Raw genomic sequence first — 16,807 nt, 5'->3', positions numbered from 1 at the left:
CAAGTGCAGAATGGTGGTAGAATGTGCATTTGGACGTTTAAAGGCGCGCTGGCGCAGTTTACTGACTCGCTTAGACCTCAGCGAAACCAATATTCCCACTGTTATTACTGCTTGCTGTGTGCTCCACAATATCTGTGAGAGTAAGGGGGAGACGTTTATGGCGGGGTGGGAGGTTGAGGCAAATCGCCTGGCTGCTGGTTACGCGCAGCCAGACACCAGGGCGGTTAGAAGAGCACAGGAGGGCGCGGTACGCATCAGAGAAGCTTTGAAAAACAGTTTCATGACTGGCCAGGCTACGGTGTGAAAGTTCTGTTTGTTTCTCCTTGATGAACCCCCCCACCCCTTGGTTCACTCTACTTCCCTGTAAGCTAACCACCCTCCCCTCCTCCCTTTAATCATTGCTTGCAGAGCCAATAAAGTCATTGCTGCTTCACAGTCATGCATTCGTTATTTATTCATCACACAAATAGGGGGATGACTACCAAGGTATCCCAGGAGGGGTGGTGGAGGAGGGAAGGAAAATGCCACACAGCACTTTAAGCACAGCACTTTAAAAGTTTACCACTTTAAAATTTATTGAATGACAGCCTTCTTTTTTTTGGGCAATCCTCTGTGGTGGAGTGGCTGGTTGGCCGGAGGCCCCCCCACCGCGTTCTTGGGCGTCTGGGTGTGGAGGCTATGGAACTTGGGGAGGAGGGCGGTTGGTTACAGAGGGGCTGCAGTGGCAGTCTGTGCTCCAGCTGCCTTTGCTGCAGCTCAACCATACACTGGAGCATACTGGTTTGGTCCTGCAGCAGCCTCAGCATTGAATCCTGCCTCCTCTCATCACGCTGCCGCCACCTTTGAGCTTCAGCCCTGTCTTCAGCCCGCCACTTACTCTCTTCAGCCCGCCACTTACTCTCTTCAGCCCTCCACCTCTCCTCCCGGTCATTTTGTGCTTTCCTGCACTCTGACATTATTTGCCTCCACGCATTCGTCTGTGCTCTGTCAGTGTGGGAGGACAGCATGAGCTCGGAGAACATTTCATCGCGAGTGCGTTTTTTTTTCTTTCTAAGCTTCACTAGCCTCTGGGAAGGAGAAGATCCTGTGATCATTGAAACACATGCAGCTGGTGGAGAAAAAAAAAGGGACAGCGGTATTTAAAAAGACACATTTTATAAAACAGTCGCTACACTCTTTCAGGGTAAACCTTGCTGTTAACATTACATACATAGCACATGTGCTTTCGTTACAAGGTTGCATTTTGCCTCCTCCCACCGCGTGAACGGATTTTGGTTGAATGCCAGCAAACATACACTGCAATGCTTTGTTCTACAGTGATTCCCCAGTACGTGTTTCTGGCCTGGAGTGGTAAAGAGTCCTACCATGAAGGACGAAATAAGGCTGCCCTCCCCAGAAACCTTTTGCAAAGGCAGAACCGCAAATGCCAGGGCAAAGTAATCCTTTCACATGCTTGCTTTTAAACCATGTATAGCATTTTAAAAGGTACACTCACCAGAGGTCCCTTCTCCGCCTGCTGAGTCCAGGAGGCAGCCTTGGGTGGGTTCGGGGGGTCCTGGCTCCAGGTCTAGGGTGAGAAACAGTTCCTGGCTGTCGGGAAAACCGGTTTCTCCGCTTGCTTGCTGTGAGCTATCTACAACCTCCTCATCATCATCTTCTTCGTCCCCAAAACCTACTTCTGTATTGCCTCCATCTCCATTGAAGGAGTCAAACAACACGGCTGGGGTAGTGGTGGCTGAACCCCCTAAAATGGCATGCAGCTCATCATAGAAGCGGCATGTTTGGGGCTCTGACCCAGAGCGGCTGTTTGCCTCTCTGGTTTTCTGGTAGGCTTGCCTCAGCTCCTTCAGTTTCACGCGGCACTGCTTCGGGTCCCTGTTATGGCCTCTGTCCTTCATGCCCTGGGAGATTTTCAGAAAGGTTTTGGCATTTCGAAAACTGGAACGGAGTTCTGATAGCACGGATTCCTCTCCCCAAACAGCGATCAGATCCCGTACCTCCCGTTCAGTCCATGCTGGAGCTCTTTTGCGATTCTGGGACTCCATCATGGTCACCTGTGCTGATGAGCTCTGCATGGTCACCTGCAGCTTGCCACGCTGGCCAAACAGGAAATGAGATTCAAAAGTTCGCGGTTCTTTTCCTGTCTACCTGGCCAGTGCATCTGAGTTGAGAGCGCTGTCCAGAGCGGTCAGAATGGAGCACTCTGGGATAGCTCCCGGAGGCCAATACCATCGAATTGTGTCCACAGTACCCCAAATTCGAGCCGGCAACGTTGATTTAAGCGCTAATCCACTTGTCAGGGGTGGAGTAAGGAAATCGATTTTAAGAGCCCTTTAAGTCGAAATAAAGGGCTTCATTGTGTGGACGGGTGCAGGTTTAAATCGATTTAACGCTGCTAAATTCGACCTAAAGTCCTAGTGTAGACCAGGGCTTATTGACTTTCTCAATGTCTCTCTGTTTCTCCTTAGTTAATAAGTGGCTGTAAGTTAGGTAGCATACTTGGTTTTGGAAGATAAATGAAGATCTTACTATAACTCTATAACTATACATGGTGGTGAGGCCTATTGATCCTCCACAGACAATATCCTATTTCACCTGGAGTGTTCTCGCTCTTAAAAATGTACTTTTCTATGTTAAAGTATAATATTTAGCCCTATGGATCAGATCTCTCTGTAGAAAAATAGCTAGTTTGAGGGTTTTTTCAGTCCTTTTGTGTGTGTGTGCGCGCATGCATAAGACAGTAAGAATAGACAGTGTGGTTTTTAAGTTTATGAGATAATTTTGCTAGGGGCTGGAGCCCTATCACTTGATACATTGAAGACTGAACTGGACAAATAGCTAGATGTGAATATACCAGAGGAAACAGTCCTACACTAGCAAGGTCATGGACTTTGTGACAGAACAGCTCATCTCCCTTCCTAAGCTGTATGATTCTGTGAACTGATTGCCTGGGGAATGGGGTGGGTGAGGTTGGTTAGGACAGAAATCCCTAGTCTCCCACCTGTGATACATAATATGCCAGATGCGTTTTGGGCTTTTCACCTTTCTCTGAACAGTCGAGCATAACCTGCTACTGGATGCAAGATATCTAACTGGATGGACTAATGTTTTGCTCCAGTATGGCAACTCATACTGAATATTCCTATATTCGTATTTGTTAAAGGTCGTTTTCTGCAGGCCTATTTAGAATGAGTCTTTATTCCAAGATTAGTTTCTCTCTTTCCCTAGGCTCTGTATCCCAACAGCATGTTGTCTTATCACTCTCTGGATTGTATGCGCAAGGATGATAGAATGAACCAGTAGGTTTCAGGAAATTCTGAACACATTTAAGGTTAAATGATGGATTGCTAGATTAATCTATTACATTACTCAATATTTGTTTGAAGTACTGCACACCTATACTTTACTTCCAAAATTCCATACACTGTCTTCAAGTCAGTAATATTCACACCTGAGTGGTCCAAGAGCCAAATTAGCTGTCAATATTACCCAAAAGAGCCACAGTAGTGTGAATTCATTGTTTCATTTACTATAGTACATATATTCATATTTAAACAGTATGAGAGGGGAAACATTTAGTGTGTGTGTATGTAATTATATATAAAGTAAATAAACCATCCCCTGAGCGACGTAAGTAACTTTGACCTAAGCACTGGTGTGAACAGCACTATGTCAATGGGAGAGCTTCTCCTGCTGATGTAGCTGCCGCTGCTCGTTGGGGGTTGATTGATTTAAGTTGATGGGAGAACTCTCTCCTGTTGGCTTAGAGCAGCTACACTAAAGAGGATCTGTAGCCTTAGATAATAGGTGCTGTCCCTAGGGTGGATGCTTTCCAATGCATGTTTGTCGGTCTCATTGGAAAGCCTGGAGGGGCAACACTTACTAAGAGTCTGTCAGCATTTTTGACTGTTATGTTAGTTCTGTTGGTTCTATAGTGTAATCATAATTTCTTAACTGTGACAACCTGTGACAACTGTGCTCTACCTTGGTGGGTCTTGTGCTTATTGGCGGATTTGCTTGCCTTGGAGCTTCACGGTAGCCCTCAGCTTGGCCGTTTTTCTGAACCCACAGTCCAGGTCGACTCCTCCTGTGACTAACCAGGAGTTGGGAGGATTTGGAGGGAACCCGGGCCCGCCCTCTACTCCGGGTTCCAGCCCAGGGCCCTGTGGAATGCAGCTGACTAGAGTGCCTCCTGGAACAGCTGGGCGACAGCTACAACTCCCTGGGCTACTTCCCCATCGCCTCCTCCCAACACCTTCTTTCTCCTCACCATAGGACCTTCCTCCTGGTGTCTGATAATGCTTGTACACCTCAGTCCTCCAACTGTCTGCGTTCTCACTCTCAGCTCCTAGTGCCTCTTTCTCCCAGCTCCTCACACGCACATCACAAACTGAAGTGAGCTCCTTTTTAAAACCCAGGTGCCCTGATTAGCCTGCCTTAATTGATTCTAGCAGCTTCTTGATTGGCTGCAGGTGTTCTAGTCCGCCTGTCTGTCTTAATTGTCTCCAGAAGGTTCCTGATTGTTCTGGAACCTTCCCTGTTACCTTACCCAGGGAAAAGGGACCTACTTAGCCTGGGGCTAATATATCTGCCTTCTATTACTCTCCTATAGCCATTTGGCCTGACCCTGTCACATAACAAAATAAAACTTGGCATACAGTTTCTCAACAGCGATTGTACATTGTCTTTAGCAAAACAGTATCAAATTGGTTTAAGCATAGGACCAGTCAGAGCCAGAATTGGAGCAGTGTTTGGTTGGACAGGGGATGAGGATACAATGATTTGATGCCTTCATTGAACTGCTTCTACTGGCCGTTTTCCTCAAGTGTAATTTTGTCCTCCCTGCACCACCTTTGGTGAATCTGGGCCATTACTTTTAATGTGACAATAGTCCAAATGCAAAACCTAGGCCTCGCTCCAATAAAAGTATTAAAACACATGCTTAAACTTAAGAACGTGAGTAATCCCATTGACTTCAATGCATGTACTGACCTAGCTACAGTTAAACATGTGTTGACATCCTTTGCTGGGTTAGTGTCCTAGTCTTCTTCCACTGATGGGATTCACTAAATACATGCAGCTGATTAAAACCAAAATTACACAATTTAGATGAAACATAAATATTGATCAATGAGAGTTAACCTGGATGTAGAATATTTAAAAAACAGAGAGAGAGGGAGAGAGAGAGGTTTTTTAAAAAATCAGTTCAGATTCTTAATGCCTGTTGCCAATTCTTGTCTTCTTTATTTGGGAAAAGCCCCAAGTTATTTACATTTCAAAAGAGGCAACTGTGCATGTATAGAGCCTACTATTCAAATTTGCACTGTGTTCCATACTACTTATTATATCTTCTGGGTAGTGTGAGAACTATGCAGAATCCATTTGATTCAGTGGCACTTTGTATAGTTAGGCTATGTCTACACTTGCAGAGTTTTTGCACTGTCAGTTTCACTGGTGATAGGGAACCAGTGAAAGAAAAGCGCTGGTTTGTGTACTCACTTATTTCCACAGGCATCAGATAGTGTTTACTTTTGCAGCAGTTCCATCACTGATGAGAGCAGCGCACTGAGGGCAGCTATCCCAAGTGCAGCTTTCTCCGTTTTGATGATAGGTCTTCTAGGAAGGGTGGGAAGGGTGAGCGCAGAGTCCAAGAGAGGAATTGTTTGCTCTGTGGAGCAGCCATGGTCAATGGGCACTTGCAAACAAAAAAGGAAAGGGAGTTTCAGAGTTCCCTGGGCTTTACAGGGGGAGGGGCAGACGTCTGTTTACCTAGCAGCAGAGCTGCTGGCCAGAGTGGTCACCCTAGGCACTGTGGGATATCCTCAGGAGGCTAAAAGCTGTTTACACAGGAAAAACGTGTCTTCACTTGCACATCACCGTAAAAGGGTCAATGGTAAGAACTGTACGCCTCTCGTGGAGGTAGTTTTCTGTTTGTGGTGAAACTTCTGAGTTTCACTGCCAAAAATCATTGGCGAGTGTAGACGTTCCCACAGTTTTGGGGCAAAAAAGGGACTTTTTGCACTTTAAATGGCAAGTATAGACATGCCCTAGGATTTACTTGGTTTTTATATTTCCTTCGACATGGTTGGACATAATGCCAACTTTTTGCAGTGTTTTAATATAATATAAAATGAATGATGCAGAAAAAATGTAGCAAATTAAATCGTTATATTTACTTTTTAAAAATTAAGCGTCTCATCCTTCTTTCTCCATGGAAATGTTTGATTCTTCCTGTATCCTTCTGTCATATCACTAATGCCATTAATAAATCTACAGGAATAAAAAGTAAAATGAAATTTTAATTCTGTGCTACATGTCCCTGTGTTCCAGTAGTGGGGACATTTAGCATATATGTCTAGATTTAACTGAATTTTCATTTTAGTTGTGCAAATAAACTTTAATACAGTAGATGATACATTTTATTTCTGCTCTGTTTGATTTAGCACGTTGTTCTGTATAGTTCATACCTCACCTAAAAATAGGTGTAGCAAAATGCGATTTTTGTTTTTTAATAATTTTGATGGATATCTATGTCATAAGTATATTTTCCAATATTCATCAATTTGTGCAAAATTATGGGTTTTAAGATTTTTTTAAATTTGAATCTACATTTTCACAGGAAATTATTGGGGCTTCAGACAACAGGACGATCAGACAATCATTATTTAATGATAATAGACATTGATATTCAATAAGCCATTTTATAACCATTAAAACACAAACTGTCAACATCACATGTCAAAATATACAAAATAGATATCCTTAAATAAAACTCTATTAAGTTCTCAGCATTATTATTCTTACTTTTCGTATCTGTATATTTCAATTATTGATGGAAATATTTTTCATCAGTTTGTCTCTGTATAGTATTATTGACATTAAATGACATTTATCGATCAAAAAAAATCAAATCATTCTGAGCCTACCTATGAAGCATGCCTTGAGAAGCCAGATATGACACTGACCATTGGGATTTGAAAGTACCAGTGTTCTTTCCATGTTGTCGGATAAGATTGTATTTTAGCTGCTGTTTATTTGTATGTGTTGGACAACGTGGGGGGACTTTTGGGAGTGAAAGTGAACACACAAGTTACCTATTTGGCCAGTCATGCAGAGTGAGGAATGTGTCTCATTTCTGTTGGTTGCAGAAGTTTTAATTTGCAGAAGACTTTTGGGGAGCTTTATAGAAACATACAAATCTCTCTCATTTTCGATAGTGCCTTTTTCCCCAATAACAGTAATGTTAGATTTTTTTCATATTTCATAAATTTCAGACACCTGGCTACATAGTTTTCTTTCTGATTATTCTACATGGCCAAAAGGGTAGCTTGAATAAACTAATCGTCAATTCTGAAGCAACTATTTTCTCCCATGTTCAATGCCCCATAGAAATGACTCAGTTTTTCCAAAATAGATAAACTGAAGCACCTATCACATTTTGATAATTAAGTCTATGTGGTTTAGCCTGTGGAGTGTTATATCAGGACCCTCAAGGGTATCTAGATGTTTCCCCATTCTCTGGTCTGACTGCAGCCAGAGTATCAGCAGGACGTCTTGAAGTGTACCACCTTCTCTCTGTCTCAGTAGTGAGCATTTCAATTGCTGGTTCTGGGCCACAACTCTTCCCTAGACCCTCACTAGAAATCAAATTCTTTTGCCCCCTAGTCCCTCCAAGTACAGCAGTTGATTGTTTCTTTGTGTAACTAAATATTCCAGGCAGCAGTCAGTGCAACCAAATCATCTTAAACAAAGATAATTGAGAGAGAATCTATGTAAGTCACAGTTAAATGGAATAAACCAAGTTGTCAATGGACGACACAAACATCTGGCTTGTTAGGCTAAAAATCTGCATCATGAGGATGATGATTAAGAAACTTTGAAGAGCCCCAAAATGTGATAGGTGCCTCATTTAACAAGTAAAACAAACCCCCTAACCCAGAGCATTTACAAGCTGAGGCCTATATCCTGTAAAGATTAAGCTGCTTAATTGTGTTTTCTGCAGCTTAAAGATCTTAAAAATATCTAGCTGATAAATGTACATTGCATTTCTTTAAGCTACGGAAAATACAATTAAGCAGCTTTAGTTCAGACCATTTATCAAGCCACGCAGTTAAACACAACTTCACTGGATTGAAAATGTATTCACAGTTGATGCTGTGTTTATTTAGATGTTGTTTAGAAGGCAGAGAAAAATAGACTGTATAATATTATGTAACACTTTTAAAATCGGTGTCTTACTGCACAAGTGACATGAGAGCCTAAGAAGGTAGTTACACTTTGTGGGCTGAGTTGTATGTTGGAGTATATATTGTGTTAAGTGCAGTGTACTGTGTTAATTCATGGATATAGCTACAAAGGAATAAAGTTCTTACCCAGCTAGCTGGGGGAAAAAAGACTGAGAAAGTTGTATAGCTTCCTGAAAGTTCATGGGCAATGCTCCCAAGGTCATACCTGAACGTACAGCATGCTTCACACTGCTACCTGCCATAGAAAGAATTATTCCTTTCTTCCAGATTTTGAGTGCTTCCTGTTATCAGGAGGTAAACACCCTGTAATCCTTTTGCAGTTGCAACTGAGATCTGTGTACTGAGCTCTGTTAGGTCTCATCAAGCTACCCAGAAGGTTTTCACTCAGGATAAAAAGAAATCACTTCTTAGGGGTAAATCCTGGTCCTCTCTCCATAGCCTTAGAGGGCTGTGTCTGTTCATTCACTGGAATTAGGAAGCCTGAACCTTGTTCACCATGGAGCTTTGCTCTTTGAGGGCCCCCTGTAGAGGAAGGGAATGTTCAGGATGGGTGAGGATGCAGAGCCAGTGGTTCCACTGGTCATTTCTCTTATATAGAACAAATGGGGGCTGCATAGTGGCCATGACATGCAGGGAAAATGTTCAAGTTATACCATCCATTGGAATGGTCAGTCTACTTGTCTATGGCAGCCAGCTCTACGACCTAGTAAGAATAGGGAAGTCTCACAGTTTCCTCTCTTTACCCTTCCTCCCCCAAATAAAAGGTGTGGATCTCAACACCTTGCCAGATTTATCCTTTTTAGATTATGAGATCATAGTTCTTCTCACTAAAAAGGTGATGCAAGCAAAGATGGAAAAATACTGAAAACAGATTTAACTACTTCTCTTCCACTACTACTCTGAGGACGTCCTAGATTCCTGGAATTTAGTTTACAATTCTGCTGCCATAGAATTAAATGGTAAGACTTCACTGTAGTAAAACTTGTAAGCCTAGACCAAAAGAAAATGATCTTCTGTAATAACTTTCTCTATGTTTGGGGACCTTCTTTTAAATTCCTATCTTTCATCAGCTCTTACACAAAGCTGGATGTCTAAATGTTTCATATTCAGTTGACATAACTTGAGATTGGGCTGAAATTTCAAAAGAGTTAAGGATAAAGAAAAATGCCAAGCAAATACTCAGTACAGCTTGGAAGTGGGAGAAGAGGCACAATGGGCTCTAAGACCGCTTTCTGCCTCCTCTGAGTCTAGGTCTGGATGGAAACCAAATCAGTTCATAGAACAAGTTAGAGCAGCCTAAGTATTGCTGTAACTTTTATGTTGGCTTGTTATGGTCCTCAGAATGCAATATGCTCTAGCCATGCACCCTCCATCACTTGTAACAACCCCTATTCTGGGCACAGAAGCAAGTGGCATAGAGTAGGCTTTGCCACTGCAGAATGCCCCGAGCCAGAGGAATCCTCTGCTTCTGGTTTAGAGACAGTTCTCTATATCCTAAGTGCTGAACAATGCAAAACAGCTGGGGCTGGAGATCTGGCTTTTAGTGTTTATAATAAATTTGGACAGCATGAACCACCAGCTAATTCATGGAAATAGTTTTACTGGATGTTTTGGTATGAGACAGTATGAAACAGTTGTTTTGTTGCAAGAATGACATGGAGCAACATGTGATGTATTCATGACAGGTGGGTTTTTTTTCCTTTAAGTCATTTAAATACAGTAAACGGCCTCAAAATATTCTCTCAGCCAAATTTATTTTCGCAGCTTATATTAGCACTAATGCAGCTGTTAAGAGAACACTATTAATAATGGATGATTTCTGGAATGAGAACAAAAGCAGGATGACAGGATATAACAGTGGTTAAAGCCTGTCAGGATGACAACTAGTCTGTGTTCTGCAGTAAATTGCTGCTGCAGAGCTAGGAAAAACTTCTACTAGAAAGGCAGTTACTTACAAAGCACATCTAAAAGAAGTAGTAGTGTATTAACTGAAAAAGGAAGCACATGCTTTTGTTTTGTAGGTATCAGTTGATATTTACTCCAGAAATCTATCTTTGCCAAATTCAATGGCAGCTCAGTAAAACATTCAAAGTAGAAACCAACATGTTATGTTTGAAACATTTAAAATGCTTTGAGGTTGTAGTTTCTGTTAACATCAAAATGTGTTTCTGGTCTCTTCACTTAATCTACTTTATTAAATGTGTGAGATCAATTGAATATGCATAACAACAAATCCCCTTCATGCTATGATAGTATGTGCCAGATTTCTTAACTCCCAAATCTGGTCAAATTGGTTAGCCAAGTGAATTCATAAACTGACAAAAAAAGAAATCCACATTTGGGAATAACTTGGGACTCATAGGTAGGGAGGTACATTAGATAAATGTGTGGATATCTGTGGAGGAGGTAAAAGCGGTCAAATACTTGGTCACAAATAGGAAAGGAGAATGTTATGAAATGAGCCGCTACGGAAACATACTCAAATCCATGCTGAGCCTCAATAATGCAATAGTTTTTTGTGTGTTTAAATAAATTAATGGTGGACCTGACTCTCCTCATACTAGTTCTACACCAATTAAATTCCATTTTATTTCAATGGCATCACTCCTGATGTAATTTGGTGTACGTTACTTTGGAACTGAGCCCAACAGTTCTTAGGGCTTATCTACACATGGAAATAGATTGAGATGACTAATGTGGAATAGTTGTTTGGAAGTGGATGAAGCTAATCTTCAAAAAGGCACTCTTTGTGAGGAATAAGGTTGTCCACAAAGGAAGCTGGTTAATAGCGTTTAATAGCGTTTTAAATTCACACCCTAGCTTATTTAGCAATTGGTTCCCATGTAGACAAGCCCTTGATGATAAAACAACTAAGAGAGTTTTGTGAGTCTAAATCAAATCTCAATGTTCAGTCAAATCTCAAAGATTATGAAAATGTGGTAACTTCTCTACAAACGGAAATCTGGCCAAACTCATGTGTAAATAGTTCCAGAGATTGTGGGATTCCTCCTGATATTAGACTAATTAACCTTGTGTTGAAAGGTTGCTGCTACTATGTCTGTCCCACCTAATAGTTTGTTTCTGGTGCTTCTGAAACTGGCTGTGGTAGTAGTGCTGATTACCAACATATTGTCAAAATGAGGGGAAAGTATTAAAGTAACTACTTTGTTGCATATTTGTTCCTCCCATGAGACTGTTTGTTTTCACATAAAAAACAATTGTCCTTAAAGGATAATTGTTTTTTTTTTTTTACATGATCCTAAGCCTTTCCTGGGTTTTGGATTAGCTCCATAATCATGGCAGAACTAATGAAGTGTAGGAGCACGGTGCGTTTGCACAACAAGCTAATCTTTCTGACTTTCCCATCAGAAACATCAATTGTCCAGTGAGTGACCAAGCAGAGTTTCTTCTATTTATAATGTTCCGAGAGAGTGAGAGACCCCATGCCCCGTCTGCTGCTTGTCATCTCACCTAAGCACCCAGAGGTGTATCTCTTGTCCTAGGTATATACAATTTCTTGCACCAATGTAGTTACTTCAATACTTTCCCCTCGTTTTGATTATTTATATTTGCATATTTGGCAACATTCAGGATGTTCTTTTCATTTTTATCAGCCTGCCTTAGTGGATCTGTCATTTTACAGTAATGGGCGTTTTAAGCCTAACCTTGCAGTTTGCAGCAGTACCAACTTCTGTTTGTCCTTTGTCAAACAAATGAAAAGATGGAGCTTCTAGCTAACATGTACCTAACCAAGTGCTTTCCTTAACTGATCCTGCAAACAATCCCTAAAGCACCCAGTCACCTCTACCAAAGAGAAAGATCAAAGAATTGCCAGGTTTCTTCTCTGGATAATCCTGAATGATACAGGCAATTACCCTATATTTCAAAATGAAATACTGTAAAATAGGATTCTCTGTTCTAATCCACTGCTATGTTTTTTAATTAGAAATGTATCTTACATGTAAGGAATACTAAATTGCACTTCCTTTCCCACAGCCAGCTGGATCCAGCTCCTATTGAAATGAATAGAAAAATTTCATTGGAAGTAAAATCAGGCTCTGGAAGTATTTGTATCATTTGTATCTTTCCTCCCACATGAGTGATTCTGAATCACCTTATTCAGAGAAGAGGGAGATGAAAAAATAGGGATGAGATAAAATATTTGTCTCAGCACAGTCACAAAATTCCTCTCAACTTCAACGAGAAGGATTGGTCCTTGCTTTTCTCTTATCACTCAGCAACACTCTTATCAATGAAGTACATGTGATAGGTCAGTTCATTTTATTTTATATTGTTTATTTTCATTTAAATAATACGAAAAGGTGTTTATATACCTTAACAATTAATATTACAGCATTACCCCAGCAGCATTAAACAGTCAGGGCTTGTCTAAGCATGCAATAAGCTAGGGAGTGAATTTAAAGCATACTAGCAACTTCGCATTAACTCCCCATGTGAACCCTCTGCCTGTGCATTAAGAGTGCCCTCAGACAGTTCAGTTTAATGCACTTCCAAAGTAAGAGTGTCCACACGGGGAATTAGTGCACACTAGCTCCTTCACACTAGTAGCTACTGTGGCACTTTGACAGGGTGTGTCTACATGGAGACGGTCAAACAGGAACTTGCCCAGCCAGCCACGTCCAAAAAACTTCCTTTGGGTATGTCTACACTATGGAATAAGGTCGAATTTATAGAAGTCGGTTTTTTAGAAATCGGTTTTATATATTCAAGTGTGTGTGTCCCCACAGAAAATGCTCTAAGTGCATTAAGTGCATTAACTCGGCGGAGTGCTTCCACAGTACCGAGGCTAGAGTCGACTTCCGGAGCGTTGCACTGTGGATAGTTATCCCACAGTTCCCGCAGTCTCCACTGCCCATTAGAATTCTGGGTTGAGATCCCAATGCCTGATGAGGCTAAAACATTGTTGCGGGTGGTTCTGGCCCCCCTTCCCTCCCTCCCTCCGTGAAAGCAAGGGCAGACAATCGTTTCACGCCTTTTTTCCTGAGTTACCTGTGCAGACGCCATACCACGGCAAGCATGGAGCCCGCTCAGGTAACTGTCACCGTATGTCTCCTGGGTGCTGGCAGACGCGGTATGGCATTGCTACACAGTAGCAGCAACCCATTGCCTTCTGGCAGCAGACGGTGCAGCACAACTGGTAGCCGTTCTCGTCGTGTCCGAGGTGCTCCTGGCCACGTCGGCTAGGAGCGCCTGGGCAGACATGGGCACAGGGACTAAATTTGGAGTGACTTGACCAGGTCATTCTCCTTAGTCCTGCAGTCAGTCCTATTGAACCGTCTTATGGTGAGCAGGCAGGCGATACGGATTGCTAGCAGTCGTACTGTACCATCTTCTGCCGAGCAGCCATGAGATGTGGATGGCATGCAGTCCTTCTGCACCATCTGCTGCCAGCCAAAGATGTAAAAGATAGATGGAGTGGATCAAAACAAGAAATAGACCAGATTTGTTTTTTGTATTCATTTGCTTCCCCCCCTCCCCTGTCTAGGGGACTCATTCCTCTAGGTCACACTGCAGTCACTCACAGAGAAGGTGCAGCGAGGTAAGTCTAGCCATGTATCAATCAGAGGCCAGGGTAACCTCCTTGTTCCAATAAGAACAATAAATTAGGTGCACCATTTCTTATTGGAACCCTCCGTGAAGTCCTGCCTGAAATACTCCTGGATGTAAAGCCACCCCCTTTGTTGATTTTAGCTCCCTGAAGCCAACCCTGTAAGCCGTGTCCTCAGTCGCCCCTCCCTGCGTCAGAGCAACGGCAAACAATCGTGCATCTGAGTTGAGAGTGCTGTCCAGAGCAGTCACGATGGAGCACTCTGATGGAGCTAAAATATTGTCGCGGGTGGTTCTGGGTACATATTGTCAGGTCCCCGTTCCCTCCCTCCCTCCGTGAAAGCAAGGGCAGACAATCATTTTGCGCCTTTTTTCCTGAGTTACCTGTGCAGACGCCATACCACAGCAAGCATGGAGCCTGCTCAGGTAACCGTCACCGTATGTCTCCTGGGTGCTGGCAGACGCGGTATGGCATTGCTACACAGTAGCAGCAACCCATTGCCTTCTGGCAGCAGACGGTACAGTACGACTGGTAGCCGTCCTCGTCATGTCCGAGGTGCTCCTGGCCACGTCGGCTGGGAGCTCCTGGGCAGACATGGGTGCAGGGACTAAATTTGGAGTGACTTGATCAGGTCATTCTCTTTAGTCCTGCAGTCAGTCCTATTGAACTGTCTTATGGTGAGCAGGCAGGCGATACGGATTGCTAGCAGTCCTATTGCATCATCTTCTGCCGGGCAGGCAAGAGATGAGGATGGCTAGCAGTCCTACTGCACCATCTTCTGCTGAGCAGCCATGAGATGTGGATGGCATGCAGTCCTTCTGTACCGTCTGCTGCCAGCCAAAGATGTAAAAGATAGATGGAGTGGATCAAAACAAGAAATAGACCAGATTTGTTTTGTACTCATTTGCCTCCTCCCCCGTCTAGGGGACTCATTCCTCTAACTGCAGTCACTCACAGAGAAGGTGCAGCGAGGTAAATCTAGCCATGTATCAATCAGAGGCCAGGCTAACCTCCTTGTTCCAATAAGAACAATAACTTAGGTGCATCATTTCTTATTGGAACCCTCCGTGAAGTCCTGCCTGAAATACTCCTTGATGTAAAGCCACCCCCTTTGTTGATTTTAGCTCCCTGAAGCCAACCCTGTAAGCCGTGTCGTCAGTCGCCCCTCCCTCCGTCAGAGCAATGGCAGACAATCGTTCCGCGCCTTTTTTCTGTGCGGATGCCATACCGAGGCAAGCATGGAGGCCGCTCAGCTCACTTCGGCAATTAGGAGCACATTAAACACCACACGCATTATCCAGCAGTATATGCAGCACCAGAACCTAGCAAAGCGATACCGGGCAAGGAGGTGACGTCAGCGCGGTCACGTGAGTGATCAGGACATGGACACAGATTTCTCTGAAAGCATGGGCCCTGCCAATGCATGCATCATGGTGCTAATGGGGCAGGTTCATGCTGTGGAACGCCAATTCTGGGCTTGGGAAACAAGCACAGACTGGTGGGACCGCATAGTGTTGCAGGTCTGGGACGATTCCCAGTGGCTGCGAAACTTTCGCATGCGTAAGGGCACTTTCATGGAACTTTGTGACTTGCTTTCCCCTGCCCTGAGGCGCATGAATACTAAGATGAGAGCAGCCCTCACAGTTGAGAAGCGAGTGGCGATAGCCCTGTGGAAGCTTGCAACGCCAGACAGCTACCGGTCAGTTGGGAATCAATTTGGAGTGGGCAAATCTACTGTGGGGGCTGCTGTGATGCAAGTAGCCCACGCAATCAAAGATCTGCTGATATCAAGGGTAGTGACCCTGGGAAATGAGCAGGTCATAGTGGATGGCTTTGCTGCAATGGGATTTCTCTAATGGTGGTGGGGCCATAGACGGAACCCATATCCCTATCTTGGCACCGGAGCACCAAGCCGCCGAGTACATAAACCGCAAGGGGTACTTTTCGATAGTGCTGCAAGCTCTGGTGGATCACAAGGGACGTTTCACCAACATCAACGTGGGATGGCCGGGAAAGGTACATGACGCTCGCATCTTCAGGAACTCTGGTCTGTTTCAAAAGCTGCAGGAAGGGACTTTATTCCCAGACCAGAAAATAACTGTTGGGGATGTTGAAATGCCTATATGTATCCTTGGGGACCCAGCCTACCCCTTAATGCCATGGCTCATGAAGCCGTACACAGGCAGCCTGGACAGTAGTCAGGAGCTGTTCAACTACAGGCTGAGCAAGTGCAGAATGGTGGTAGAATGTGCATTTGGACGTTTAAAGGCGCGCTGGCGCAGTTTACTGACTCGCTTAGACCTCAGCGAAACCAATATTCCCACTGTTATTACTGCTTGCTGTGTGCTCCACAATATCTGTGAGAGTAAGGGGGAGACGTTTATGGCGGGGTGGGAGGTTGAGGCAAATCGCCTGGCTGCTGGTTACGCGCAGCCAGACACCAGGGCGGTTAGAAGAGCACAGGAGGGTGCGGTACGCATCAGAGAAGCTTTGAAAAACAGTTTCATGACTGGCCAGGCTACGGTGTGAAAGTTCTGTTTGTTTCTCCTTGATGAAACCCCCTGCCCCTTGGTTCACTCTACTTCCCTGCAAGCTAACCACCCTCCCCTCCTCCCTTCAATCACTGCTTGCAGAGGCAATAAAGTCATTGTTGCTTCACATTCATGCATTCTTTATTCATTCATCACACAAATAGGGGGATGACTACCAAGGTAGCCCAGGAGGGGTGGTGGAGGAGGGAAGGAAAATGCCACACAGCACTTTAAAAGTTTACAACTTTAAAATTTATTGAATGCCAGCCTTCTTTTTGGGGGGCAATCCTCTGTGGTGGAGTGGCTGGTTGGCCAGTGGCCCCATCCACCGCGTTCTTGGGCATCTGGGTGTGGAGGCTATGGAACTTGGGGAGGAGGGCGGCTGGTTACACAGGGGCTGTAGTGGCAGTCTGTGCTCCAGCTGCCTTTGCTGCAGCTCAACCGTACACTGGAGCATACTG

General features: G+C 43.8%; 2 protein-coding genes across 6 annotated transcripts in view; one reads left to right on the top strand and one right to left on the bottom strand.

The window, feature by feature from the left end:
* Positions 1-16,807, top strand: part of LUZP2 (leucine zipper protein 2) — a 339,015-nt gene that overhangs the window by 182,690 nt on the left and 139,518 nt on the right. The gene's annotated exons all lie outside the window — the stretch shown is intronic.
* LOC142072383 (uncharacterized) lies at positions 490-2,075 on the bottom strand. Its single transcript, XM_075129037.1, has 2 exons — positions 1,496-2,075; positions 490-1,108 (listed from the first exon to the last, which is right to left on the bottom strand). Exons 1-2 carry the CDS (start codon positions 2,073-2,075, stop codon positions 567-569), a joined length of 1,122 nt encoding a protein of 373 aa, XP_074985138.1. The 3' UTR covers positions 490-566.

The sequence above is a fragment of the Caretta caretta genome, chromosome 6 (assembly GCF_965140235.1).
Source record: "Caretta caretta isolate rCarCar2 chromosome 6, rCarCar1.hap1, whole genome shotgun sequence".
Classification (NCBI taxonomy): Eukaryota; Metazoa; Chordata; order Testudines; family Cheloniidae; genus Caretta; species Caretta caretta.
This window is presented reverse-complemented; position numbering and strand designations above follow the sequence as displayed.

Bases quoted from the DNA above. Each gene is read 5' to 3' on its own strand.
- LOC142072383 (XM_075129037.1), bottom strand. From the start codon at position 2,075: ATGCAGAGCTCATCAGCACAGGTGACCATGATGGAGTCCCAGAATCGC. The intron at 1,109-1,495 runs GTGAGTGTACCT...TTTCTCCACCAG, and splicing joins AGGCGGAGAAGGGACCTCTG to CTGCATGTGTTTCAATGATC.